The following is a 24,162-nucleotide window of genomic DNA, read 5'->3' on the forward strand; positions in this document are numbered from 1 at the left end:
CCCACTAGCTGGAAGCAGTAGCAGTCAATGGTCCCCATATGTCTAAACCAGCAATGTAGATGTGGCTGAAGTAGGAATAGGGCACATACAGAGAGAGATAGGTGATTAAGAAAGAAACATTTGTTCATATCTGTCTGTGATGGCAGTATTGAGTCAAGATGAATCTATTCCTGCTTTTGAGGTCTTTGACATCAGCACGAACCTGAGTGCAGGAGTTGGTTCAGGAACAGTGATCACAGAAGAATATGCAAGTGAATGTTGTCACTTTGTCCTCTCTGCAATCTCAGATGCTGCCAATGGCAGCAATAGGCTGGATGGCAAAAAAGAATGGGAGGAAGAGATCCCTGATCTGAGGCTCAGGGATGAGTGGTCACGCAAAAGTGTTCTGATGCTTTTTGGATTTGCTGAACATGGCCACATCCAGCTTTGACTATTGGTCACCTTCTACCCATTTCTGTTTGACAGAAAGACTTTCCCCCTTGTTTTTGTTTTGCTTCTAGCACAGTCTTTCATAATGTAATTACAAAGCTCCTTTGACATCTGAAAGTATCGTAACAATGAAGTTACTGCTCTCTATAACTTGAATAGCTGTTCTGAACCTCTAGAGCAGAAAGAAAATAAGTTTCTTTTATACATGACTTGTTAAGCCACACCCATGAGTTTTCAGGCAGTGGGCATGTGGCCCAGGTGCCACTAAAGTGTTCTGGGGCTGGGCACAGGCAGATTTTAAATAGAGTGTATACCATGCCCTGGGCATGTCAAGTTCCCACTGTGCTCTGTGGTCACATTTCCTTGTGCTTTAGATTAAACAAGTTCAAAGTCTTCTCAAAATGTACCTACCTGCAATCCTCACAAACCACTCAGCAGCTGGCTTGGGGGACCATGCCTGATTACATCATCCTCTCAGAGGTGGGCTCAGGGTACATCACTAATTGCCACTAAAGAATTAAACACAGGAGGGTAGGAGGATTCTCCCCATGCTGCTTTTTGCACTCTTAAACTGAAGCACACCACCACTGGGACAAAAATAATTTTAGTCCACATGAATAGTTAGAACAAGTCATTCATCACTTAAGCTTAGACTGGCTGCAAACCTTCAGTGACTGCTCTGGTTCTGTCCAGGAAGCTTTACTGCCTTCCCAAAGACAAGGTTAACCAAGCCTGTAGTTACCCTCATGCATACTCCTGTAAGTTGTTTGGCAGACAGACCACTGGCACAGAAAAGTCTGAAAACAGTAACCCTAATTCTAATTTACACCCATTGTGCTGCTGGTGAGGGGAGCTTAAATGGAGAGCTGTTTACAGAACGTTATAATTTGGGCTGTTTAGCCTTTATTGATCTAACTATCTCAGAGGGGTCAAAGGGCTGATTTATCTAGGCACAAGATAGGCAAGATCAAAGTTTCAAAGTCAACTAAAAAATAACTTTAGTAGTACAAATTTAATTGTGAAATATTTATCTTAAATAGCTCATGTATTATAATGACTTAATATTTTCATAGAAACTTCTGTATGTTTTCTCCATCTGGTCTCTGGTATGTTCTGGGAAACTTTCTAAGACTCTCAGTTTATGGGTATTGTTACAACTAAAACTACTAATAATCTAAACTTAGGTTTAAAGAATCTTTTTATTTGCAAACGAAGGGGTAAAGAAACAAAGCAGAAATTTCAATCCTAGTTTTATCTGATGTTGACCAACTATAAAGCTGGAAAATAATTTTTGGAGTTTTTTTCCAATTAAAAAATACTTTTTGAAATACAGTTAAAAACTGATCACTTGAATAAGCTTAAAATCAGCTCTCATGCTGTATTTTTTTTTGCTTGTTCTGGTGCTTTTAAAATAAAACTGGATTTATTTATACTTCTCATACAAAGAGAAATATGTTTTATTGATCACAAATCCGCTTCTTCTCTTATAAAACACTTTTTGTTTTCACTGAAATTTGTTTTTCCCTGGAGTTCATCAGAATTTTCATGAGATCCTATAACCATTATACAGATTTCAACATTAATTTTTGTTTGAAGACAAATATTGTCTCTGTCCCTTAAATCCTCTTACAGATCTGTTGGCATGAAAAGAGTCAATGAAACAGGATTAGTGACACATTATTTATACAACCTACATGTGGCATCAGTAACAGAGGCTTTCATCTCTTTTATAATAGAAGTAAGGGGAAAGATGGGTCATTAGTCTTATATGCACTGGGTCAGATACAAACCTTCACTTGCTTTTGTTTTCTTGTTCTCAAATAGAGGTTTTCAATTCAAGTTTGATAATGAAATAGGAATCTGGCTCATCTTGCCCACCTAGTTAGCAGCACTATAGACCTCAGTGCTCAGTTCACAAAGGCAACAGCTCCCTTACACATAAATAAGCCTCTTTACATCAGCCTCAACAGTGAGAGGTGAAATTGAATGTATACAGAGAACTGAACTGTCCTTGCCACAGCAGAAATATTGAAAGGTGGCTTTGGTGTGCTTGAGAATCAGGCTAAAACCATCTATGGTCTTTATACACAAGGTAATCAAGTTGTAATAATAAAATACAATAAATACACTCATGTTAGAAAAGTGTTGATGGGGATCTATTTCACTGCTGTATGTGGAGATTCCCAACCTCCACAATGCAATGAGCAGAAAAGGCAGAACAATCTTTGAGGCCCAAACCTATACACTGAAGTAGGCTGGTTTGAAGAGGCATCCCTCTTGCCTTCAAGGAGATCCAGGACACTATCCAACTAATGGAGTCTTAGTCTCTTCCTCCTGTAGGATAAAAATGACACCCAGATCCTGGAGATGTACATTCTCCAGCCTCAGCACTGCACCGCATTCGTATTAGCACCTACTACTCCTGGCAAGAAAATACCATGGCACTAGAAAACCAAACACTGTACTTGTTTAATTAAGATACACACACACCTGTTACATCTGATTTGTTGTGTGGGCATACTTTATAGGGACTTAAAACAATTACATACTCTAAAAAGTGTGAGAATCACTGCTCATGTCAAACCTGTCTCTATGCAATCCCTTCTGAGAAAAAACTTTGTAAGAAATAATTATTCAAAGCAAGTTTTCAAAGGAATCCAGAACGAACAGTTCTCTCCCAGATAATCCTTTGACTAAAGCTGTCCTTCTGCAAAGCTGTCTGCTGAAGAGTTAAATAAGGTAACTACTTCCTTGAGAAAGTGAGGGAGGCATGTTCTGTGCTTGAACTCATATGTATCCAAGTCGGCTGGCAGTGATGGGTCATATGTACTAAGTTATGGCACCTGAGGCTGAAGGATGAGGTGTCACGTGAAAAGGAGGGGCAGAAATGCAAAGATTTATTAATATAAAGTTATTACCTATAAGCGTCCTAGAACATCGAAGTCTTATGAAACTAACACTGCCTGTCAAACCATGGACAGAACACAGGTTAGAAGAGTCTTCAGCACTCTGCTGTGAGGACCACACTTAAGAGCAAGAAAAGAACTTTCTCCACAGCATCTCCTGAAATAGCTTTTATTAATACAAGTATGTGGCAGTTATTGTGGGGTTTGCATTGCCAGTGATAATGTTTAGCTGCATGATTGTATTTAATTGATGACCAAAAACCTCAAAAGAAACCAGCACAAAACACATTCTATAGAGACAAGCACACCAAACTTAAGTTTCAATGCAGCAGTGTAACCCCCGACAACAAATCACAGAAAACTACTAACCAGAAACACAACAACTTAAAGCACAAATCAAGAACCCCCCTCGGTAACACAGAGCAACAAAGTGACCTGCACACCACCTTCTCTGTATTTGCCATTAACATATGTGCTAAAAAAGAGCTACACACCTTTAAGGAGCACAACCACTAATATAAAGTAAGATACATACTTAGTAAGTCTCGAGGTGTAAGGCAAGTTATAATTATTAGTATTAAAGTAGCAAAACACAGTTAGTAAACAAGGTGCCTGTAGAGTAGAGATATATCCTAGTGAAATTAGCATCAAAGTAGTTGTGAGGTAAAAGTGAAAGCATATTAGAAGGGTATAAGGTACTTTATAAGGTATAATGTAACAGGCATAGTATAACACAGAATGTATAAAGTAATAGGCATCATAAGAGGGTAAAGTATAAGATATGGAATAGAGAGACTACATGGTTTTCTTACCTCTACATTGTCCAAAGAGGTGAGAGGAGACAGGGCAGCTGGTCTCAGCAACCCTCACAGAGACGATGGCATTTCTCCCATTTTTTTCTCATGCCCAATTGCTCATGACCAGGCTTTCCTCAGAGAACCATACTGAAAGCAGGAGACACAACAGGCACAGGCAGCAGCATAAGAAACTCCAAGACACCAGCAATGAAAGTTTTACAGGACAAAGGCTGGAAGAGGCCACTGGAGATATGGATACATATGCCTTTCTCTGCCCTGCACTCTGAGGTGGCTTGCAGACATGCTTGAGAGGTTAACCATGCCTTGCAGATACATTGCCACCTGGTGATGCCATTTTTTCTGCTGACTACAAATGTAGTCACAGTTCAAAAGTGGGCATCTGGTGCTTAGAGGTTTGAAGTTACTGTACCGGGTTCCATCCTTTAAGTCTTTCCCACTGAGGTGGTACTTTTTGGGCTGTATGAATGAGGATGGCTCTGGGCTGCACCATCTCCATCCCTCCAGTGCCCACGGAGGGCACTTACCGAAGGAGCAGGGCCCCACCTGGGGGCAGGAAAAGTAACATCAGGCTAATTCCATGCCCGTAGCCCCTACTGTGTTGAAATGGAGCCCAGGGACACACCAAGGAGTTGCCTGCGAATGAAATTTTTCCCCGCAGCTATAGAAGAGCTTTTCCTTGGTGCAAGACTGAGGTTTAATGCAACTCCAGAGTTCGGGTTCCGAGTGCAGGCTAATGAGAACTCCTCTGCACCAGCAGTGACCAGGCTGGGACCTGGCATCCAGCTCCTACATGCCTCACCAGAAACATGAATTTCACCCTCTTGGACCTCAAAGCTGTGGCCAGCGCACACCAGCGCCAGCTCCAGGGCAACCAGCAGCTCCCGGGATCCCCATGACCGGTTAGGAAAGCTGCTGAGAGACAAGCGTATTTGTACGACATAAAACCAGGCATTGATGTACAGGGTGTTGGTCCCCAGAGGCTGCGGGAAGCTCTGTGCAGGGATGGGGGCTGCCCCATGCCAGGCACTGGTAGTTCTACCTGCCTCCAACCCACCCACCCCAGAGTGTCAGGGAAAAACAGCCTCGTGATCATCACGAGGAGATGGAGGCGGTGAAGTAGAGAAGTTGGTAACAAAGGAGGAAAGTTGAGTCTGGGAAGGAGTGGGAGAAAGGGGTTCAAGCCCTTGTTTCTCAACATCTAACTGCATTAAATAGTAATGAATTAATTTTCCCCAAATCAAGTCTATTTTGCTTATGGCAAAAATTGACAAGTGATACTAAGCACAGGAATAGGAATACCTGTCAAATGCCTGCTGTTAGCAGTGGTAGGAGCACTCTGGTCAGTCACTCCAGCTAGTTTTCCCTGAATTTGGCATCTGGCTTTTTTTCAGACAGCGTTGCTAGAGTCAGATGTGAAGAAGTGACACAAGAAGCATGCAGGAGACCTGCAAAATCCCTATGAATAGCTGATACTTCTTTTGCACCTTCAGAGGTGCTCACTCAGATAGTAAAGTTCCAGTGGAATTAACTGCAACCTATCAAAATATAAGCAAACACAATGCAAAGTAATCCATTAAGATCACAGATATAGTCATCAGAAACCACAACTTGTATTAAAGCCTATATTCTGTACTATTAATCAATGAGAACTATCTCAGTGTTTTAATTTGAAATGAACTTGCAACTCCATGGCCAGAGAGTGTTTTAAACCAAAACAGGTTATGTGGGATCACAACTTTTACCCCCACTATGCATAATTTACCTGGCTATCAGAATGATGCTTTAGGCTGACTTGTACATAAATAGGTCTTACTTGAGCAAGGGTTGAGGACAAATCCAAATTCTTTTTGGAAAACACATCAAAACTGCCTGTCTAACACCTAAGCCTTTGTCACAGTTAAAAGCAGAACAATTCCTGAGGTTATCATGCATTCTTAACTAATTCTGAGCCAGGAATTATTGGGCCAGCAACACTGAGAGACATAGGAGAAACAGCAACAAGTCTTGGTATATTTTATTTGCTTACTACTTGTCTTGAAGGCTTGTAACAGAACTGAAGTGTCCTGATGTGTCCTGAAAGCATTACTGAAGTCAGCTAACAACCTAAATAAATACTGCTACAGTGCTGCACCAGGACTCAAGGATGCTCAATATGGGTATCTTTTCAAAAGGCTTAGATCTAAGATAATTTTGTCCCTAGTTTGCCCAGAATTTGGAACATCACAATTATAGTCTGTAGACCTGTCGCTCTGTACAGGGTAGAAACTAAACTGACAAACCTGTGTGGGAAAATCAAAATAAGAAGTGCTACATTCTCAGACAGGGTTAACCCACAACACTGTGTCACACCATAAGCCCTGCCATCACAACATAAGCAAAATGGCTGTAGAACACTAGCTCATATACAAAAAGTTTTAGCCATCATCATTTCAATCCAAATAAAGAAGACAAAGAATAAAGAAACACAATAAACAATTTACTGAAATACCTAGAAATGATCCATCAGTTGGACCAGACCTGGAGCACTAGAGAGGATGTCTACATTAGTAGCCTACAACAGGAGTGTTTTAAAAATTAATTTCTTAACCGTGCTTTGGCTCCCATCACAGTGTGATCCTGGAGTGCACAAACTGGATTTCTTCTGGATGAAATTAAACTGAAAAATGTGCTCCAGCTCCAAGAGTACAACAAATGCACTTTAAATGGCATTCAGTCAACAACTCTTGAGCTAGGCTGAAGATAACCCTGTCCCAAACTTATACAGTGCTGATGACAAGGCTTCAGTACCAACTGTTCAGCTCACAGTCATTGCTGCTGGGCCACCCTATTTACTATAAGGTATGACCAACTATTAGGCTTACCACCAAGTACTGGTAGAGTTACCTCCTCCATCTTCTGTATCTGTGCTTGTGGAACTTCAGAGAAGAAAAGTGTTTGTAATGCTGAAAACTTGTTGTGCTGAAGCTGAGGAGACTAATGAGCTCAAATGGGCAATTTGTCCATCAAGTATCAGATAAGTGTGCTCACTGCATTCTGACATCAAGTAGCATCTTATTTCTTAACCCACAGCTAACACAGAAATAAACCAGTGCCATTTGGGTTTGAGCAGAAGTGGTTTCATGGAAGTTCTGTCATTAATATAGAACTATAAATAACAGATATGAAATCCCAAGATAACATCCTGCAGAGCAGCTTTTCAAAGCACAAGCACTTTTGTTGAAGTGATTAAAAACATTCTAAATTCCTTTGTCGAGTTGTCTGTGGAAACCACAGGGTTAGAAAAAAAAAGATTAAAGAAACAACATTCTGAGTTTGGCCAGTACTAAGCCTTAGATAGGAACTATATCAAGTTTCTGTGATGGTTAACTACCTCTCCTTCACATCTCCATTTTCTTGTTTATAAACACAAACAAAATACGCCTTTCCATGAGGGGCATGTGTTAACCTTCATATCAAATATAAAGAATTTACCCTCCAAGAAAAGTAAAAATTATGCTTGCAAGTTCCAATTTTCATTGATGAGACAACAGGACAATGTGACCACATAAAAAGTTTATTTGATTAGAATAGATCCTCTAGGTACAGTGGTTAAACAAAAATGCTATTTGGAAGTAAATTTATTTCCTAATTCAGTAATAAAAGTGCAGCTTAGTTATAAAGGCATAATGCTGACATCTCAGACAAGTCACTGATGTCCAGTAGAAAAGGCAAGACAAACACTTTCCTCTACTTTTTTAAAAATTCATTTCATTTGCTGATATTAAAAACAATAAAGGCCTAAATTGGAAGCAATCTTCATATAAAAATCTGATCTGGATCTCAGAAGAAAGTCCTCAGAAGAAGTAGAACATGTTGAAAGCTGTTAGTCCGCAACTCACATTTCTATCTTCTTTGCTATTGCACAACTCTCCAGAAAGACACTGCACTTGCTACCATTTCACTTGCTTAAAATTACCAGAAAAAATCTCAAGATGAAGAAAGTTAAAAACAGGCTAGTATTGCAGTGTTACAGAAGATACCTGCCTACTGTGTGCTGTATGAGGGCATGAGATACTGCCCATTGAAAGGCCTCTCAAACACACTTTGCCTTCCTTCGCAGGGTAACTGTACAGTGCAGCCTGGCCGCTCTCTTAGCCAAGCACAGCTGTTGTTTAGCCAGGCACACTAATTCGCTTTCACATCATAATACATGCGCAGAACTCTTCTCACAGTCTCCACGTATTTATCATCAGGAACAGGTTTCCTCTGGCTTCCTGGCTCTAGGAATTTCTTTATTGTGGGGATGCTGCTTATCCTTGCTTTAAATGCCTAGAAGACAAATAGTAAGTATGTGTATTTAAAGGACAGAAAGTAACACAAGAAAAAAACAATTTTACTGATTTGTGTAACATCCTTTAGCAAATTGTATATGTAGATGATACAAAATACAGTTTTAGCCATGGATGAATTTTACTCCCCCTGACTTCAACCCTCCTATTTTCCACAGGAATAAATCAGCTTTCTTGGGATAAAGTAGAAACAGTTATCTGTGGTTTCTGATTTGTATATTACTGAAATCAGGACTTATGATCCAGAAATATCTTCTGCCTAGAGGTACCAAAGAACTGGAAAGGAGAGGAAAAAGACAGAGGGTGCATTTCTTCAGATGTATACAAGATTTACTCTAGAAAATAACAGATTCTCTAGATAAAATATATTACAAGGCTCTTCCTAAAGCAAGAAGAATGAGACTACAATGAAAAGGCAACAAATGTTTTATGGAATTATCCACACATAACATACTTTGAAATATCATTTATCACATTTACGGCCATATGAGCATATTCTTAGTGCAAGGTACCTGTAATTGAGGAAAGCCTGAGAGCACATCTGACTTCTTCTCTTCTACCATCAAAATGGCTTCAAGAAGATGAACATCTGCCCAGCTAAAATTGTTGCCAACAAGAAAATCCTGCCCATGGTCTTTCAAAACCTAGAAATGTCATAGATGAAAACATTCGGATTAGGAGAACCATCTGGGGTTCCTGTTTCCAAAATGCACAGGCACACCTTCTTTGACTATCCTTACTGTCTCCTTTTCACTCCCCTGTCCTATGGAGCTACTAGTGTGGGGGGGATGTGGGCCTAGTGCCTGCAGCCAGTGATCATTTTGCAGCTGTAATTTAGAATCCCAGGATCTTCCTTAGCCATTGTTCCTTCCTACAGCCCTAAGTAGCCTTTGTACTGCACTACAAGGTTACATACCTCCTTGGCATTCACACCTTTCAAGTCTAATAAATCTTGAATTTTTCTGTGTGTAGTTACAGCTTCAGTGGGAAAACAGAAAAGGTAAAGGAGAGGTGATGATCAGCCTAAAACACTGGGGCTAAGATGCAACCGGTGGAATCTAGGGCAGAATGCACTCTGGCAGCCACTACAGGAGACCTGTCAAAGTGGAAAACTGTCTTCTTTTTAGTCTTTAAAACAGAGAAACAGCTGTTCCTGCCAGATCATCCTGTCTGTGTATACTAATTTTCCTTGAGAGTATCTCTTGAATCCTAGCTCTCAAAGCACCAGTTAGCAAAACACCAAGATTCCAGTACAGCTTAAGCAGCAGGCTTAAGCAGATTCTAGCATGGCTAGAAGACAGCAGTACTAGTTGCATCATTGTGTTTAAAAAAACCATGTAGATGTATTTGGAATGTTAAACAAAGATGACAATTAGCATTGCTTTTGCAGTGTGAGTTCCTGTGGTGAGTTGACCCTGGCTGGATACCAGGTGCCCACCAAAGCCACTCTGTTGCTCCCCTCCTCAGCTGGACACAAGAGGGAAAATACATTGAAAGGGCCCAATTTGTCTCATACTGCTCTGATCTCCCTCTCGTCTCTCCAGCCTGCAGACAGTATGATGCCCTGGTTTTAAGTACTGCACTGACACTTCAGTTTTTTCTGCCTTTGCTAAAATACCCAGTGTTCCCATTGTTATCCCCCCAGAATAAGGAAAATGAATAATAATAAAAAGGAAATGATCCTACACACCTTTTCATATGCTGGGAAATACCTGCTTGTTGCCTTTTGAACAATAAAAGCACGTTGTTTCTCTTTATCCTCAGCCGATAAGAAAGGGAACATCAAAATGAAGCCCATAAGGTCCTCAGTTCCTCCAACGTACATATCAATCCTTAAAACCAAAGCATACAAAAACCTTAAATAAGAAGGCACCTTCACAAGCAGAAATTTCTTAGATTGGTGTTATGAGAGTAAAAATTTAATTTCCCATACCCCTCATGAAAATTATTTTTGCAATTAAGTATGTCACAGTCTGAGTCTCACTCATATTTGTAGTGTTGTTGGCACTTTACTTGCCTCATGGTGCAGGATTAAACAAGATTGTACAGAAACTAAAAAAGTGTAAATTTGGTGTTATAGATCACTTCAGACTCACCAAAGAAACACACAGCACCACAAGAAGACATCCTCAATTGACTTAATTGTCTGGATGTATCCCACCTTCAGGGTTTCATCCAAAGTCCATGTGGTGCCAAACAGATTAATAATAGGGTTGAAAGTCTGAAGTGCACCAGGTTCTGCATCCAGCTAATTAGTACAGCAGTTCTTCAGATTGCCCTTTTCCTCCATATTCCAGAGCTGTGAGAGCAGTTTTGTACTGTAGACTAGACTAATTAAGTCTTCATGAATATGGATAAAATATCCAGTAAAACAGTCCAATAAAATCTTCAACCATCCTTTATTGTAAAAGGTTTGAGTTCCTGCTGTGTAACAAGGCTCACCACAGTTTTTGGTGTCACACATCTTCTCATTATAGCCTCTGTAATACTGAACAAGCGATGTACAGTAAGAAGCTATCAGATGTTTCTGCAAGCCTTACTGTATGTCAGCTTCTAGCCTGCATCTATCCAATCTTCCAAAACTGCTCTTCCTCGCTGTACAAGGCCAGCTATCCGAAGTACTTAAACCTGGAGGTACTCACAGCAAACCTTCCTCGAAACTGGTGCTTTTCACCTCTCCCCTCCTCCCACCATCACCTGCCCAAGAAGAAATCAACAAAACACTTCATCTATATTTGCTGGTAAGACAGCAGGAACGGGCTCCAGGCTAATCTAAAATGTGATGGAAGAGAACTGTGCTTGAGGGAGGAGGTATGCATGGAATGCAAGCTACAGGAAATGAAGGCTGATAACACAAAGAAGTTATAAGCTATGACTGACTTTCTTGTCTGAATACTTATTCTCTTTGGTGACTTCCCTGAACCTGCTTCAGCGAATTCTTCCAATCATTTCCACCTTTTAATAGCAGGTTACACCTAAAATCCACTGCGCAGGCTGGAAGGGCCCACCCACGTGGGGACAGCCCTTCCCAAATCTTCGTTCGCGAAGCCGAGCCACACACACACACTGTAAAGTAACATGCTTTACTAGTTGACCTTTAGTTTTCCTTCATTTGAAAAACAACAGGAAATGGACATTTAAAATGCTACATACTGAGGTAGCCCAATCACATTTTTTTCCTTCACACACTCACAATATCAAAAGGTCTGGATTTAATTTCACATAAACCCAATAGTTTTCCAATAGCTTTTAGCTATACTTTCCTCAGCTCTCAAAAACCTAAACCACACACTTTTTACAGTGCTGTGGAACATTATGAGATGACAGATAATGTAAATGACAGATCTTATGGGTTTAATCCCCTATGTGGGCCATTGACTTAAGAGTTGGACTGGATGATCCTTATGAGTCCCTTCCAACTCAGAAAAGTCTGTGATTCTGTGATTTATTTTGCAGTCATAAGTCAGGAAACTAACAATTTCTTTCCCAAGTTTTCTGTTTACCAAAGTAGTTCAGCATATACCTACCAGTCACCTCTCAAATACTTGTGCCAGGCTGTCTTAATCTTTCACTAAAGCACAGTAAACCCCTGATCCAAAATAATCAAGTTAGAATGAATCAGTTGGCTTGCATCTAACTGTGGCCCCTCAGGTTCACTGAAAGTTTTGTGCCACTAAGGCACACAGGTAATTCGCTGTGTGTGCAATTAATTCTAGATGTATTTGAGCTACTGTAATAAATTCAGGAACTGTTACATACAGGGCTCTTTCCTTCAGGTCCTTCCCATAGAGGTTGTGCTTTGCTGCTATGTAGCTCAGGATGGCTCTGGTCTGCACCATCCTCATCCCGTCAATCTCTACCATGGGCACTTGCTGAAACAGCAGGGATCCATCTAAAGGGAAAGACACACATTATTCAACTGATCTGGTAACTCCATGTCAGATCTCTTGCTGTCTTCAGAAGATCTGAACTTTTATGGTGAGTTTGCTGTGGGTAGTCACTGAATTAAACTGAAGTTCTTACACACACACAATAAATTACAGTGGTGCAGACAAAGTAAACTGCAGAACACAATTACTGTTGATTAACATACTTTTGTTAAAAAAAAATTAACTGAATACGCAGTCAGGACTGTACAGCAGCTTTTATACTGAATGAAATACAGTGGAGACAATCACACTAAATGTATCAAGTGAGTAAAAAGTGTCTAATTCTAAGAAATGTAAAAAATTCTGTACCATTATTTGAATCCTATTTGAAGCAAATGTCAGATTCACAAATTTCTGCCTCAGGGTGAGTATTTAAAAGCTAAATCAGGACATTCAATGAAATTTTAGGATACATTTTTCAAGTTACTGAAGCCCAGAGTAAGTTTGTGGGACACATAGACAAATGGACAACAGAAGAACCCACGGCTGAGAAACCCTCCATGTTGGAAAGACATTAAAATTTCAATTGCATCTGTTTGCATTTGGAACAAAATCAGCCTCTGCAGCTGCTTAAAGCTCTCAGCTTTACTCTCATCTCTATGGTGGGGAAAAGAAAGTCCCACAGAGCCTTCAAAGACTTCACACATCTTCTCTAAGTAAAGTCTGGTCACACTTTTCTTGAGGTTCCACATGGACTGACCTTGCAGGAGCTTCTCATACTGATCTCGGGTTTCCAAAAACTCTTCTTCAAACTGACAAAAGAGAGTGAGGAAGAAGTAAGCATCAAAGGAAAAGAATATACGTTACGGTTCCTTCTATTCCAGGCATTATCTCTAAGGAGGAAGATACCAAGGACAGAAGTGCAGGCCCTAAGACCATCTCTTCAGACTGTCATATTTGATAAATGTTGCTAAAGGCAACCTTAGCAGAAGGACAGGCAATAAGAATTGCAGTGAGGATGAGTTGTTTGGTATTGAACCGGCAATTCAATGTGAAACAACCAACAATACAGTCTAGGCTGTCCTTAAAATGCATTCTGGAATGTGGAAAAAAAGATCTGCTGTGGGATATTTGAAAGCTAGACAGGAAAAATTCTTAGGAAGTTAAAACAAAGCTTTTACAAAATAATGTAAAAGTAGTAAGCTATGCAGGAAGTTTAGTACAGAAGCATGTTTAGGACACCTAAAGATGAATTATTCACAGGATGATAAACAAAACCCTACAGAATTGCCTTTGATTAGAGTGATGTGGTTATATTCAATATGGTTGAGGATGGCTGGCCCAATCAGTACCAATTACATGGAAAGTGAGTTCAAGATTAAGACATCAAAGTTAGACATCTACATGTACATTGTTGCATATGCCATACATGTCTATGGTCAATGCAGAACATGGAGACTAGAAAATGGTTGATGTTACCAATCTCCAGATGCTCAGTTCAGTCAGCCTCTCTCATAACATCTGTGCCACTTAATTTAATAATTAAGACTTGCTATACTAGGTAAACCATGGAAGAATAGACCTATAAATACATGGCCAATGTTTAATCACAGCAAATGTGATCACAGTCTAAAACTCAGAACGCAGCTTTCTGCTGATGAGAAGCTGGGAAAAGAATATCCCAAGAAAAACTAGTACCCATCAACACTTTTTCTTTTTAAGTTGGGAAAAAAATAAAAAGAAAAAGAAAAGAGAGAGGGACTTCAAATGTAGGAACAAACCATGCAAGAAGCAGCTTGTTGTGTCTTCTGTAAGGCCTTCAATTAAAAGCTTGGTGGCCTTTTTGAAAGCTTGTATTCTTTGGCTCAGTACAGGAGTAACTGTATGCACTGAACAGCTTACTGTATACAGGAGGACACTCAGAGCAACTACAAGTCCTTTCTGTCCTCAAACTGAATTATCAGTTTATCACCAAGATAGATGGCAACCAAATAAGTAAAACACATACTATCAAAAAAAAAGTATTTTAAAGTGATGTCTTGCTTCTCTGTTTTACCCAAATATTTTTCCTCCTGCTCTAAGATTTCTAATTTCCCTACACATGTGGGTCAGTTTGCTCACTTTGCCCTGTTAAGCTTTATCTAAATGATCCAAGCAAGACAATATATTTTGTGCTACAGCTCAGTGTGGAGGATGCAGTCAGTGGAGCGAAAAATAAATTAAAAATCTCTGAGTGAGCATCCAACTGAAAACAGAAAGACTAAAGAAAGTAAATTTGGCACAGATAACACTTGCTATGCCAGGAAAACAGCTATCAGCTCAGCAGCTCTGGAGGCAGTAAACAAATGCTTAATTAAGGATTACACATTCTTGCATTAAGCAAGAAACTGGTTTACAGTGTTGCTGCTCAGAAGACACTGTAACTTGAAGCCATGCTTTTGTGTGCCTAAAGTAAAAGTATTTAATTATACTGAATACCCAATGCTCATTTACTATTGTGTCTTGGGATGCCTTTTCTTTTTGGCTAATAACCTGTGATCTGCCTCAAAGACAAGCTTAGCAACATGCAGCTAAAAGTTAAAATCACTAAAGCAAACCTCGACCCCAGCTGCAGCCAACAACCAACGAATGGGCTCCATCTTCCCTCTTCCATTAAAGTAGTAAAGTTTTGGTTTTTTGGACATGACTTCAAACTTCCTGTTACCTAAAAGAGTTTAAAAGATAGTATGTTAATAATTATTAAAAAAAATCTGATGTCAGCTGGAATAATGGTTCACAGGTTATTCACAAAACAAAAATCTAAGTTAATTTTCGACACAAAGTATTTCAGCAAAGTTCCAGTCTAAAATGATTTGGTTTGACTGCTGCACAGTCAATTCAGACTATTTCACAGACTCTTTGTCTCCCTGAAATTCAGGGAAAGTAAACATCAAGTTGCTAACTAGAAGATAACTGAAAAAATAAAAAGCCACCACTCAGAAAATCCTTTAAACTTTTAGGAAATACAAGTTTTAGCACAGAAGTTACACAGTCACCACTGAAAGCCAAGTCTTGATCAAAAAGGAGATAGTAGATAGTAGAGGCAGTAGATAGGTTTTCCAAAACTGGCACTCCTTTTATCAAAGAATGCCAAAAGTATCTAAACATTAATTCTACACATGCTTAGGAGAAGTATGGGAATGTATTTTCAAACCTCTGACTTTTCTTTCTAGCTGTGGTGATGCAGGATAAGCATGTGATCCAGAATCAGTGAAAACTGTAAAAGAATGGCCTGTTTCTTCTGTAATAATCCAGATTAAAATACAGATTCAGTCTTTCACTACTGATCCTTCTACAGGTCACATTTCTTTCTATTAATAAACCTTGTTGCTAAGCAAAACTTTATGGATTTTTCAGTTGATCAAATACACCATGCTTTGTAAACAGCATTTTAGTTCTTTAATGGTTTCATAAATGAGGCTATTAATTGTTATTTTTTGAATAGACTAGTGTTTAGGTCTCAGCAGGAATGAGATTCCACTGAAGAGCCGTAAGCCAAGAGAGCAATCAAATTTCATCACGCTGACATTTCATATTCAGAACTCCATAATAGCAAGTCTTCGCTGCAACTGAGAGCCATTTTCCCTCTGTAGGGAGATTTCTTGTCTCTTCAAGCCAGAGTTCAAGTAATACTCGAAAAGAAGCTGTTGGCATACAAACAATAAACTCCAGTTTCCAATGTTCCAAGAGCTCCTTAATAAGCAGGGGAAAAAAAGAGACCTTGAGCATGCAGGAGGCAAGTGATCCACTTGTGAGCCAACAGGCACGAAAACAGAACACAGAAGATGAGACTGCGTCACAGCACAGAATTCAAGCGAGCCAGGCTATTTGGCCACGTCTGCTTAGAGGCTCAGACTGCTCTTAGCTGTCACTGGGAACTAAAACATTGCCAAATAGTATCTATACTGCTAATAAATATAACTGTGCATGAGAAATAAAGACTGCAGAAAAGTATCAGTGTGAACTACCTGAAAGAACAGAATGACATAGAGCTGCTTGTAATACAGCTACATTCACAAAAGAAGTATTAAAAAAGGCAAAGGTGATTTTAAACTCACAGTCTAAAAAACTAAATAAACAGAAGAGTCACTTTTCTTCAGTGCACCTTCGTGAGACCTGCTTCTAGCAGGCCAGCTGCAGGTCACAGGACATAACCAAGTCACACATCAACGCAAAGGATGGTAAAGACATGGTGAGTGCCTGTCTTGTAAATACCGGGGGATAGACAGGCTTTGGAGAGAGCTGTAGCATTCTGGTTCCCGGGACTGAGCCTGCCATGCAACACTGGAAGAGAAAGTCCCACTTGTGAACCGAAATCGGACGGAAAGAGCATCCCGAGGATGAGCCAAGAGCTTCTCCCTTCCCCGCTCTGCTCAACAGGAGGGAAACTAAGTTTGCAACCAGAAGCCACAATCGCACGTACTGCTCAGACCATTCTCCTCAGCCTGACATCTCAACAGCAAAAGACACTTTGGCAAAAAAGGAACTGAATTTACTCCCTTGCGATTTATTAAAGCCATCTGGGCTCACAGGGGGACTGAGGAAACACAAATATCAGTGCAAGAAGCGATCGCTCCCACGGTAGCTACGGACCAGAATAGCGAAGAGGGGCCCAGCTGTGCCTGGAATGTGCGGCGGATCCGAGGCTCCAGAGCCCGATTTTCCCTGCCTGCTTTCACCTCCACCGGCCCACAGCGGCCGCTGTGCCCCCCGCACCCCGGCACAGCACCCCGGGCACGTCCCTTGCTCCGGGGGCCACAGGCACCAGCCCGAAGCCATCGGCTCCCGCTCCGCCGGGGACAAGCTCCGGGCACACACGAGATGAACGCGGGCCCCGCTGTTACACAGGGAGTCATCGCGCTGCGCTGCACGGCCCCGCAGACCTCGCATCACCCGAGACAAGGGCACCGTGAAGAGAGAACTCCCAGAACCACACAGTGACACGGAGAGCCAGAGGAGCCACCACAGGCGAGCGCAGCACTCCCACCTACCTGCACCAGCAACGCCCACCGCCGCCGCCACCGCCCCCGTCCGGCTCCGCCCAGCGCCGCGGGCGGCTGCGAGCGGAGCAGCCGCCAATGGGAAGCCAGTAATCTGCATATGTTGCAAAGGCCTCTGGGAGAAATTAAAACGTAAAATATGGGCACAACCTTTAAACAGATCTGTTTCGAAAGGTTTTGTTGTTATGTTTTGGTGATTTCATTCTCTCTGTCACCGAATATTCAGCCACAGAAGCGCACCGTGAGGTAAGACATGCAGGAAAGATTGAGCTATAAATTACTTTGCGGGCTGTGTGTTGCTCTGGATGTGAGGGCGATCTGGCTGCGACATCTGTCACCCCATTGATCGCCAGGGTTGATTCGGCTGATCTGGCTGGCTAGGCGGGTGTCCCCTTCCTCCCTCAACGCTCCATGTGCGTCCCTCCCGAAGCTGCGCGCTCGGTCGAAGAGGACGACCTCCCCGATAGAGACGGTACCGTTCATCGGTCAAGGGTATACGGTAGCTGCGCTCCCCTGCTAGAACCTCCAAACAAGCTCAAGGTCCATTTGTAGGAGAACGTAGGGTAGTCAAGCTTCCAAGACTGCAGACACATCCAAGTGAGGCGCTGCATGGGGCAGTTTGCCATTCTTTTTCTGCCGCCAAAACCCCATTATAACTCTCAGAAAATCCTTAATGCACTGTTGCAATGGGCTGTGAACACATTCACTTTTTTCCATAGAATCATAGAATCGATTGGGTTGGAAAAGACCTCCGAGATCATCAAGTCCAACCCTTAGCCCAACTCCAGTCCATTTACTAGATCATGGCACTCAGTGCCATGGCCAATCTCAGTTTAAAAACCTCCAGGGATGGTGAATCCACCACCTCTCTGGGCAGCCCATTCCAATGCCTGAGCACTCTCTCTGCAAAGAATTTTTTCTGATCTCCAACTTAAATTTCCCCTGGCAGAGCTTGAGCCCGTGCCCCCTTGTCCTATTGCTGAGTGCCTGGGAGAAGAGACCCACCCCCAGCTGGCTAGAACTTCTCTTCAGGTAGTTCTAGACAGTGCTGAGGTCACCTCTGAGCCTTCTCTTCTCCAGGCTAAACAACCCCAGCTCCCTCAGCCTCTCCCCACAGGACTTGTGCTCCAGTCCCTTCACCAGCCTTGTTGCTCTTCTCTGGACCCAGTTTAGCACTTCTCCAATTACCCAGTCCCCTATGAATCCATGAGCTCCTCACATTACACACACACCAGTTAAAATGAGCATCCTTGCACTTCTCAATGTATTTTTCACCCAGTTTTTCACCTGTACGACTGATTTACAGCCCACCTAAAGAGCTAACAAAAGGGCTGGAGCTTGTAAATTATCAACAGTCTTCAGCTTCTGCTGCCTTGAAAGCCAGGAGAGAAGGCCAAGCAGATGAGACACAAGACCCTGAGAACAATTTAGAATAGAAATAGGAATGGAGATAGGAATAGAATAGAAATAGAAATGGAGATAGTAATAGAAATGGGAATGGAAGGTTTGAGAAGGGACCCCCAATCTAGTCCAACTACCTGTCCTTCTGAAGCTTCTGCACATTCAGTTTTAATTCAGCATTGCAGGTAGTTTAAGAGGAGCTGACATCAAAGGACTAAGCAAATAGCTTTACACAGAGCTCACAGTATACTGCAAAAACTTACATGCTTAGATTCAAACCACGTAGCCCGTGAACTTGCAATGCCCCCTCAGAGAAGGCACCCCAGGGAAGGTTTATTAAAAAAAGACACAACCTGCAACTTAAAAAACAAAAGGGCAAACTAAAGTGCTTTTATTAAAAACTGAATAAAAGACCAAGACTCAAGTCAGTACTAGTTCTTCAAGAGTAACTTTATTCTGGGCAGGACACTTGACACAGAAGGAATGAAACAAACATTTAAAATGTTTTTGAACAAAAACACTGAATAAACAAGAACCATTGTTTTTTCTCTCTGACAATTCCACTCCCTCCTTCCACATTAAGTTCTAAAATGTTCTTCCAGAATATAAACTTTCCTCCTCACATTATGGAACATCCTATTCATATCAACAGTCAGATACAGAAACACCATGGAAGGGTTTTTCTGACAAGGGGTGTTTTATGCTAACATCATGGCACTTACACAATACCTTTAGGAAAATCTGGATTAGAGAGGTGAATGAATCCACTGTCAGACTCCTTTATTTCCAGTGGTCATTATTATTACATGTTATGCCTAAGCCTGAGGAAACCTAAACAGTACAAGTCTAAAAACATTTTGCATAAAGATGCTGCTAAACATTAAAGCACAAAGTAGTAAGTTACGTATCATAAATTCTCAGATATGCTGCTTGTCCAGATTTCAGTATAATAAGGACCTCCATCTTTTCCATATCTGTATTGCACACTGAGACAGCACAGTAAAATACATACTCAGTCAGTTCCATCCTGCTCAAGAAGAACTTTTCCAACTTCAGTAGAAATTTGCTTGAGTAAAGGATACAGGTGCTGCCATTATAATTCCCTAGATTTCTGTGTCACTAAGTTAAAACTAGCACAAGTGATACTGAATGTCAAGATTATTAGCTTTTTTCCCAAAATAAAGGCTTTACCTTGGGAAAGGAGGAGATATGCCAAAACAATAAAAATACAACTTCTTTTTCTAATCTTTTTGCTGGACTGACTAAAGCCTGAACGCTATAGTCAAAAAAACCACTGCAGGTCTGATAAGGGCTGAGAGATTACAGGCCAGGTTCAGATTCCTCCAATGTTACTTGAATCTCTTCAAGTTGTCCCCATGCTTAGTGGAGAGACTCAGGCGTCTCCAGAGTGCTAGTAGATTCTCAGGTGAGAGAGATTTCTTTCCAGATGATTCTTACTCACCACAGGTTTAAAGAGTCAGCTCACAACAAAGGAACTCAGGGTTAGGAATGATGAATCCAAGCCTCAGCAGCCTGTTCAACTCTTTCTTGTACTCACAGGAAGTAAGTGTACACCCCGACTAGTTAAATTGCCTACTTAGGTCTAGGGATACTTAGGATAGGTTCAGGGTGTTCGTTCTTGAGACCGTGATAAAATAAATTAAATGATATGTAGACATAAATACAGATATTTATTTCCATCAAGAGAAACAACTATCCAGTTCTAACACAAATATACATATTTCCCTTTCCACTTACCCACAGACACCATCAGTGTCTGCTTTAGTAATGGAATGGCTGGTTTACTTTACTGCTAAGCATTGGCATCACTGCTTTGGAAGCAGTTAGGTATGGTTTGGTGTTACTACTTGCTATGCACAGATAACAAGCAGAGGGACACATGTCTTTGGCATGTGTGTGTCTTAGATGCACACTTTTGCTCCCTCTTTATCTTGTACTGTCTCACTGTGGACTGAACCCGTAAGAGCAAACAGTGACTGGTGCTCCCTTTGGTTCTCCCTGTAGCACTGAGCCAGCAGCCTACTCGAGGATATGGTTTCCTTGAAACACATTCTCCATGGGAAGCACTGAAAGGCCTGAATCTGTTCTCAGGCTCCAGTCCATAGCAGCTGCCCCTTGTGCATGCCAGGAGCTCCCATGGAGAGGGTGTTGCCAAGACAGTTCCTGCAGAACAGCTGGATGCTGAGAACCGTTCCTGCTCTGATCCCTTCTGGTGGGATTTAAGTCTCTTTAAATAAAGAATTTGCCTATACACAATGAGGTCAGAAAGATGAGCATTTCTGCACACCTCTGCAGGAAGATACGTTCTCTCAGCAAACTTCAGCTTTGGTGGCTACTTCAAAACACAGCTATAAAAGATGTTCTCATACAGCACTGAACTGTTTTATCTTCCTTCTGTGGAAGAAGGTGCAGAAACAGCCAAATGCTGACTGTGATGTAAATGAATCTTCTTCTGATGGCTGGAGTCTGGCACTCCTTTGCAGAGCAGAATTAAACCAGACCATGGGGCTATTTTTTTTCACTACAAACTGAGTTAAACTGCCCTTCAAAGGGCTGTCTGTATCGATATCTGTGAGATCAATCACAGTTTTACATTTTCTCAACAGGACGAGGTAAGTTCCCATTTTTCCCTGTAGAGCCTCGGGCCTAATTTATGGAAGCTGACATATTCTTCACATTGTTAATGAAGATGTATTGAAGTGAAGAAGGACTGACTAAGAACTTACGTAAGCTTAAATGGACTTATTTCCTCTGGGTTGTTCTGGTTTGGTTTTGGTTTCCCTGCCCCCAAAAATCATTTAAGACAGTTGTGAAAAATCAGCTGCATAGATAATTTTTCCTTAAACTCTGTTGCATCACTAAAATTTTTTTACTCTGAAACCAGTTTTATAATTGTTAATACTGTCTTAAGTATGTCCTCAGATCTTAAATTCACAACAAAATAAAAAGAAGAAACAGAATCTCATTTGAGGAAAATCACTAGAACATTTAAATGAATTTAACAGGGGTAGGTCCACATTCTATTTCATTGTGAGCAATACCATAGAGCAACTTTGAAGCAAATAAAGGAGCACTGTGTCAGAAAACAGATCTACAGAAGGGTATTTACACTTCACCAAACAAGAAGATTCCCCAGATTTGGTAAATTTGGATAGCAGTTCAACAAAGACATCTTAAAGGCAAAAATAAATTTTTTTAAAAGTGCATCCCACTGAATTTCAGCAGTCTCAGCTACTGCAAAGCAGAGTTTAGACTGTTAAGTCACCTACTCCTCCTCTGGTATCAGTATGAAGCAAATGAGCACAGGACAAGAGAAGCATGGCATCGAAACATGGCATCACTGAAATTATACAGCCTCATTTAGCACATAAACTTCAGAAAATGTCTAACGAATGCCCCTTTTTCAGTACTTCTTTTCCACTGCAATATTGCACCACTTTTTTATCCATTTGTATAAAAAAGTTCAATTTAATAAAAAAAAGTTAAATTTTTAAAAAGTTCATTATAAAAATTTATTATATAAAAATGCCAAATCCCCTAAGCCATATATACAAAATGTATCATTTTATGAAAATAACTGGACCCAATTATATAACAAAACATTTTTATACAAAAAGGTGTAAGACTCCATTCAAATTAATGCAAATAAGTAAAAAAAACCCCTTCAAAATGTCTTATTCATAGAAGATCTGCTTCTTTTAAATTTACAGATATATAAAACAGTATCAAATTGTCTTATGTTGACCACCACTTAATGGGAAACACGCACTGGTCAGAGAGCATTTCCACAGGTCACCGGTGAGCGCTGTACTTTGCAGACCAGTCAATGCGTCCGTGGATTGGCTGAGCTGGTGGTGGGAGAGGCATTAACCTCGGGGAGCTTTTTGTGGGTGAACTGAAGGATGGCCATCCAAGATGGGGTCTGACTGATGCCAGAGAAGCAAAATCTAGAGGACAAAAGAAAATGCCATGAGAGAAAGGTTCAGTGAGAGCTCTCACACTGAGCAGCAAGTGGATGCAGATCCAGATCCTGACTTCTTCAGGAAATAAGCCTCCTTTTTTAACAGAATTTGCTGATGTGATACATCCCTAAAACCTCAGCAGACAAGGAGTAGTTATACAATTGATTTGACAAGTGTGAGTTCTGTGCCAGCTCTCACACCAGCCTCTAGGTCCCACTGAAATATGCTGTAGACAAACCCAAGTATTTAACAAATGAAGTAGAATTAAACCACATCTTTCTCCATATGAAGTTCTGCAAGATTAGAAACAACAGTTCAAGTCAAATACTGACAGATTAAGTAAAGGAAAGATAAGTAGCTCAGTGCTGCACACACACAGCATTACTGGTGTACTGAGCAAAGGACCAAGAAAACTTTGGTACCAGACTTACCAGAAGATGGATCCACAACTGGTGCTATCTGAACCCTCTGCTCAGCAGAACCTACTTCCTTCTTCAGAAATGAAGGGATATAACCACTAGTTACACCGCTTGATCCTACGGGCCCTGAAAGAAATGGCAAGGAACGCCTCATATTACCAACAAAGGGTGCACTGATGGGTCATGTACAAGAACAAGCCTGATCATGGACTGATGAAAACAAGAACTTAACAGAAGACACTAGAAATCCACAGTTTCTCTATGTACCTGCATTCAGGAGACTGTCAGCATCAGAGGGCATTACAGATAACCAGATTCATTCATGGCTGGGCTTCGCAAATGAAGATTTGGGACAGATAAACAGAACACAGGCACAAATTTTACCTGTCAGGAAGAACTGCAATTCTCCCTGACATCTCAGCATTTTCAAGGTTTCTCAAAGCTCTCAAAATGAAGCATTTCACCTAGAATTACTTTGTTTGACTTTCAGCAGCTGTGTCCTAGGAATATATTCACTCTTGATTTCTATGCAGGGAAGCAAGGGGCTGTGGTGCTGCACAAAGCTCTTACTGAAGCCCAGTGAGAGCTTAAAAGTTTGGTCCAGATTCACATTCCAAATTTGCAAAGTCAGCTACAAAACTTGACCCTAAGATGAGCAGGAGCAGACTTGACTGGCCTGTATGATAAGTCATAGAAATGGAACAAAACAGTGTAGAGTTGTAGCACAGATGGACACTAGTTGGCATACACAGACTAGAGCCATTGCACATGTGCCTATGATGTACTAGAGCAGTGGCAAAGCATATTGTGGGAAATGATGGTAATAAATAAAAAAGGAAAAATCTAATAATATCCTATGCAGCTACAAAAGCAGCAAAAACTTGTAGAAGAGCCAGGAAGGAGACGTGCTACTTATATAAAGGTTCTCATGTTGTTTAGCTATCTACAAAGTCCTCCTACCTTGAATCTT

General features: G+C 41.0%; 2 protein-coding genes across 12 annotated transcripts in view; both read right to left on the bottom strand.

Annotated features, from left to right (window-relative positions):
* Positions 1–7,685: 7,685 nt before the first annotated feature.
* Positions 7,686–17,428, bottom strand: LOC139668686 (glutathione S-transferase 3). Of its 3 annotated transcripts, none has more exons than XM_071548465.1 (7): positions 17,381–17,428; positions 14,948–15,054; positions 13,111–13,162; positions 12,241–12,373; positions 10,172–10,313; positions 8,994–9,125; positions 7,686–8,461 (listed from the first exon to the last, which is right to left on the bottom strand). In XM_071548465.1, the coding sequence occupies exons 2-7, from the start codon at positions 15,032–15,034 to the stop codon at positions 8,318–8,320; spliced, it is 690 nt and encodes a 229-aa protein (XP_071404566.1). In that variant the 5' UTR covers positions 15,035–15,054; positions 17,381–17,428; the 3' UTR covers positions 7,686–8,317. The 3 variants fall into 3 exon arrangements, with proteins under 3 accessions (XP_071404566.1, XP_071404568.1, XP_071404567.1); XM_071548467.1 differs by lacking the exon at positions 17,381–17,428 and adding an exon at positions 17,298–17,318; XM_071548466.1 differs by lacking the exon at positions 17,381–17,428 and adding an exon at positions 16,448–17,084.
* A 1,794-nt stretch (positions 17,429–19,222) lies between these two features.
* The window catches only part of CILK1 (ciliogenesis associated kinase 1), a 28,184-nt gene continuing 23,244 nt past the window's right edge, over positions 19,223–24,162 (bottom strand). For all 9 annotated transcript variants that reach the window (XM_071548477.1, XM_071548475.1, XM_071548471.1 and 6 more), the window contains 2 exons: positions 23,205–23,318; positions 19,223–22,758 (listed from right to left, as the gene is read on the bottom strand). In XM_071548477.1, the coding sequence (XP_071404578.1) occupies positions 22,604–22,758; positions 23,205–23,318 (269 nt within the window). In that variant the 3' untranslated portion in view covers positions 19,223–22,603. The remainder of the gene's footprint in view (positions 22,759–23,204; positions 23,319–24,162) is intronic.

Source organism: Pithys albifrons, chromosome 2 (assembly GCF_047495875.1).
Source record: "Pithys albifrons albifrons isolate INPA30051 chromosome 2, PitAlb_v1, whole genome shotgun sequence".
NCBI classification, from domain to species: domain Eukaryota; kingdom Metazoa; phylum Chordata; class Aves; order Passeriformes; family Thamnophilidae; genus Pithys; species Pithys albifrons.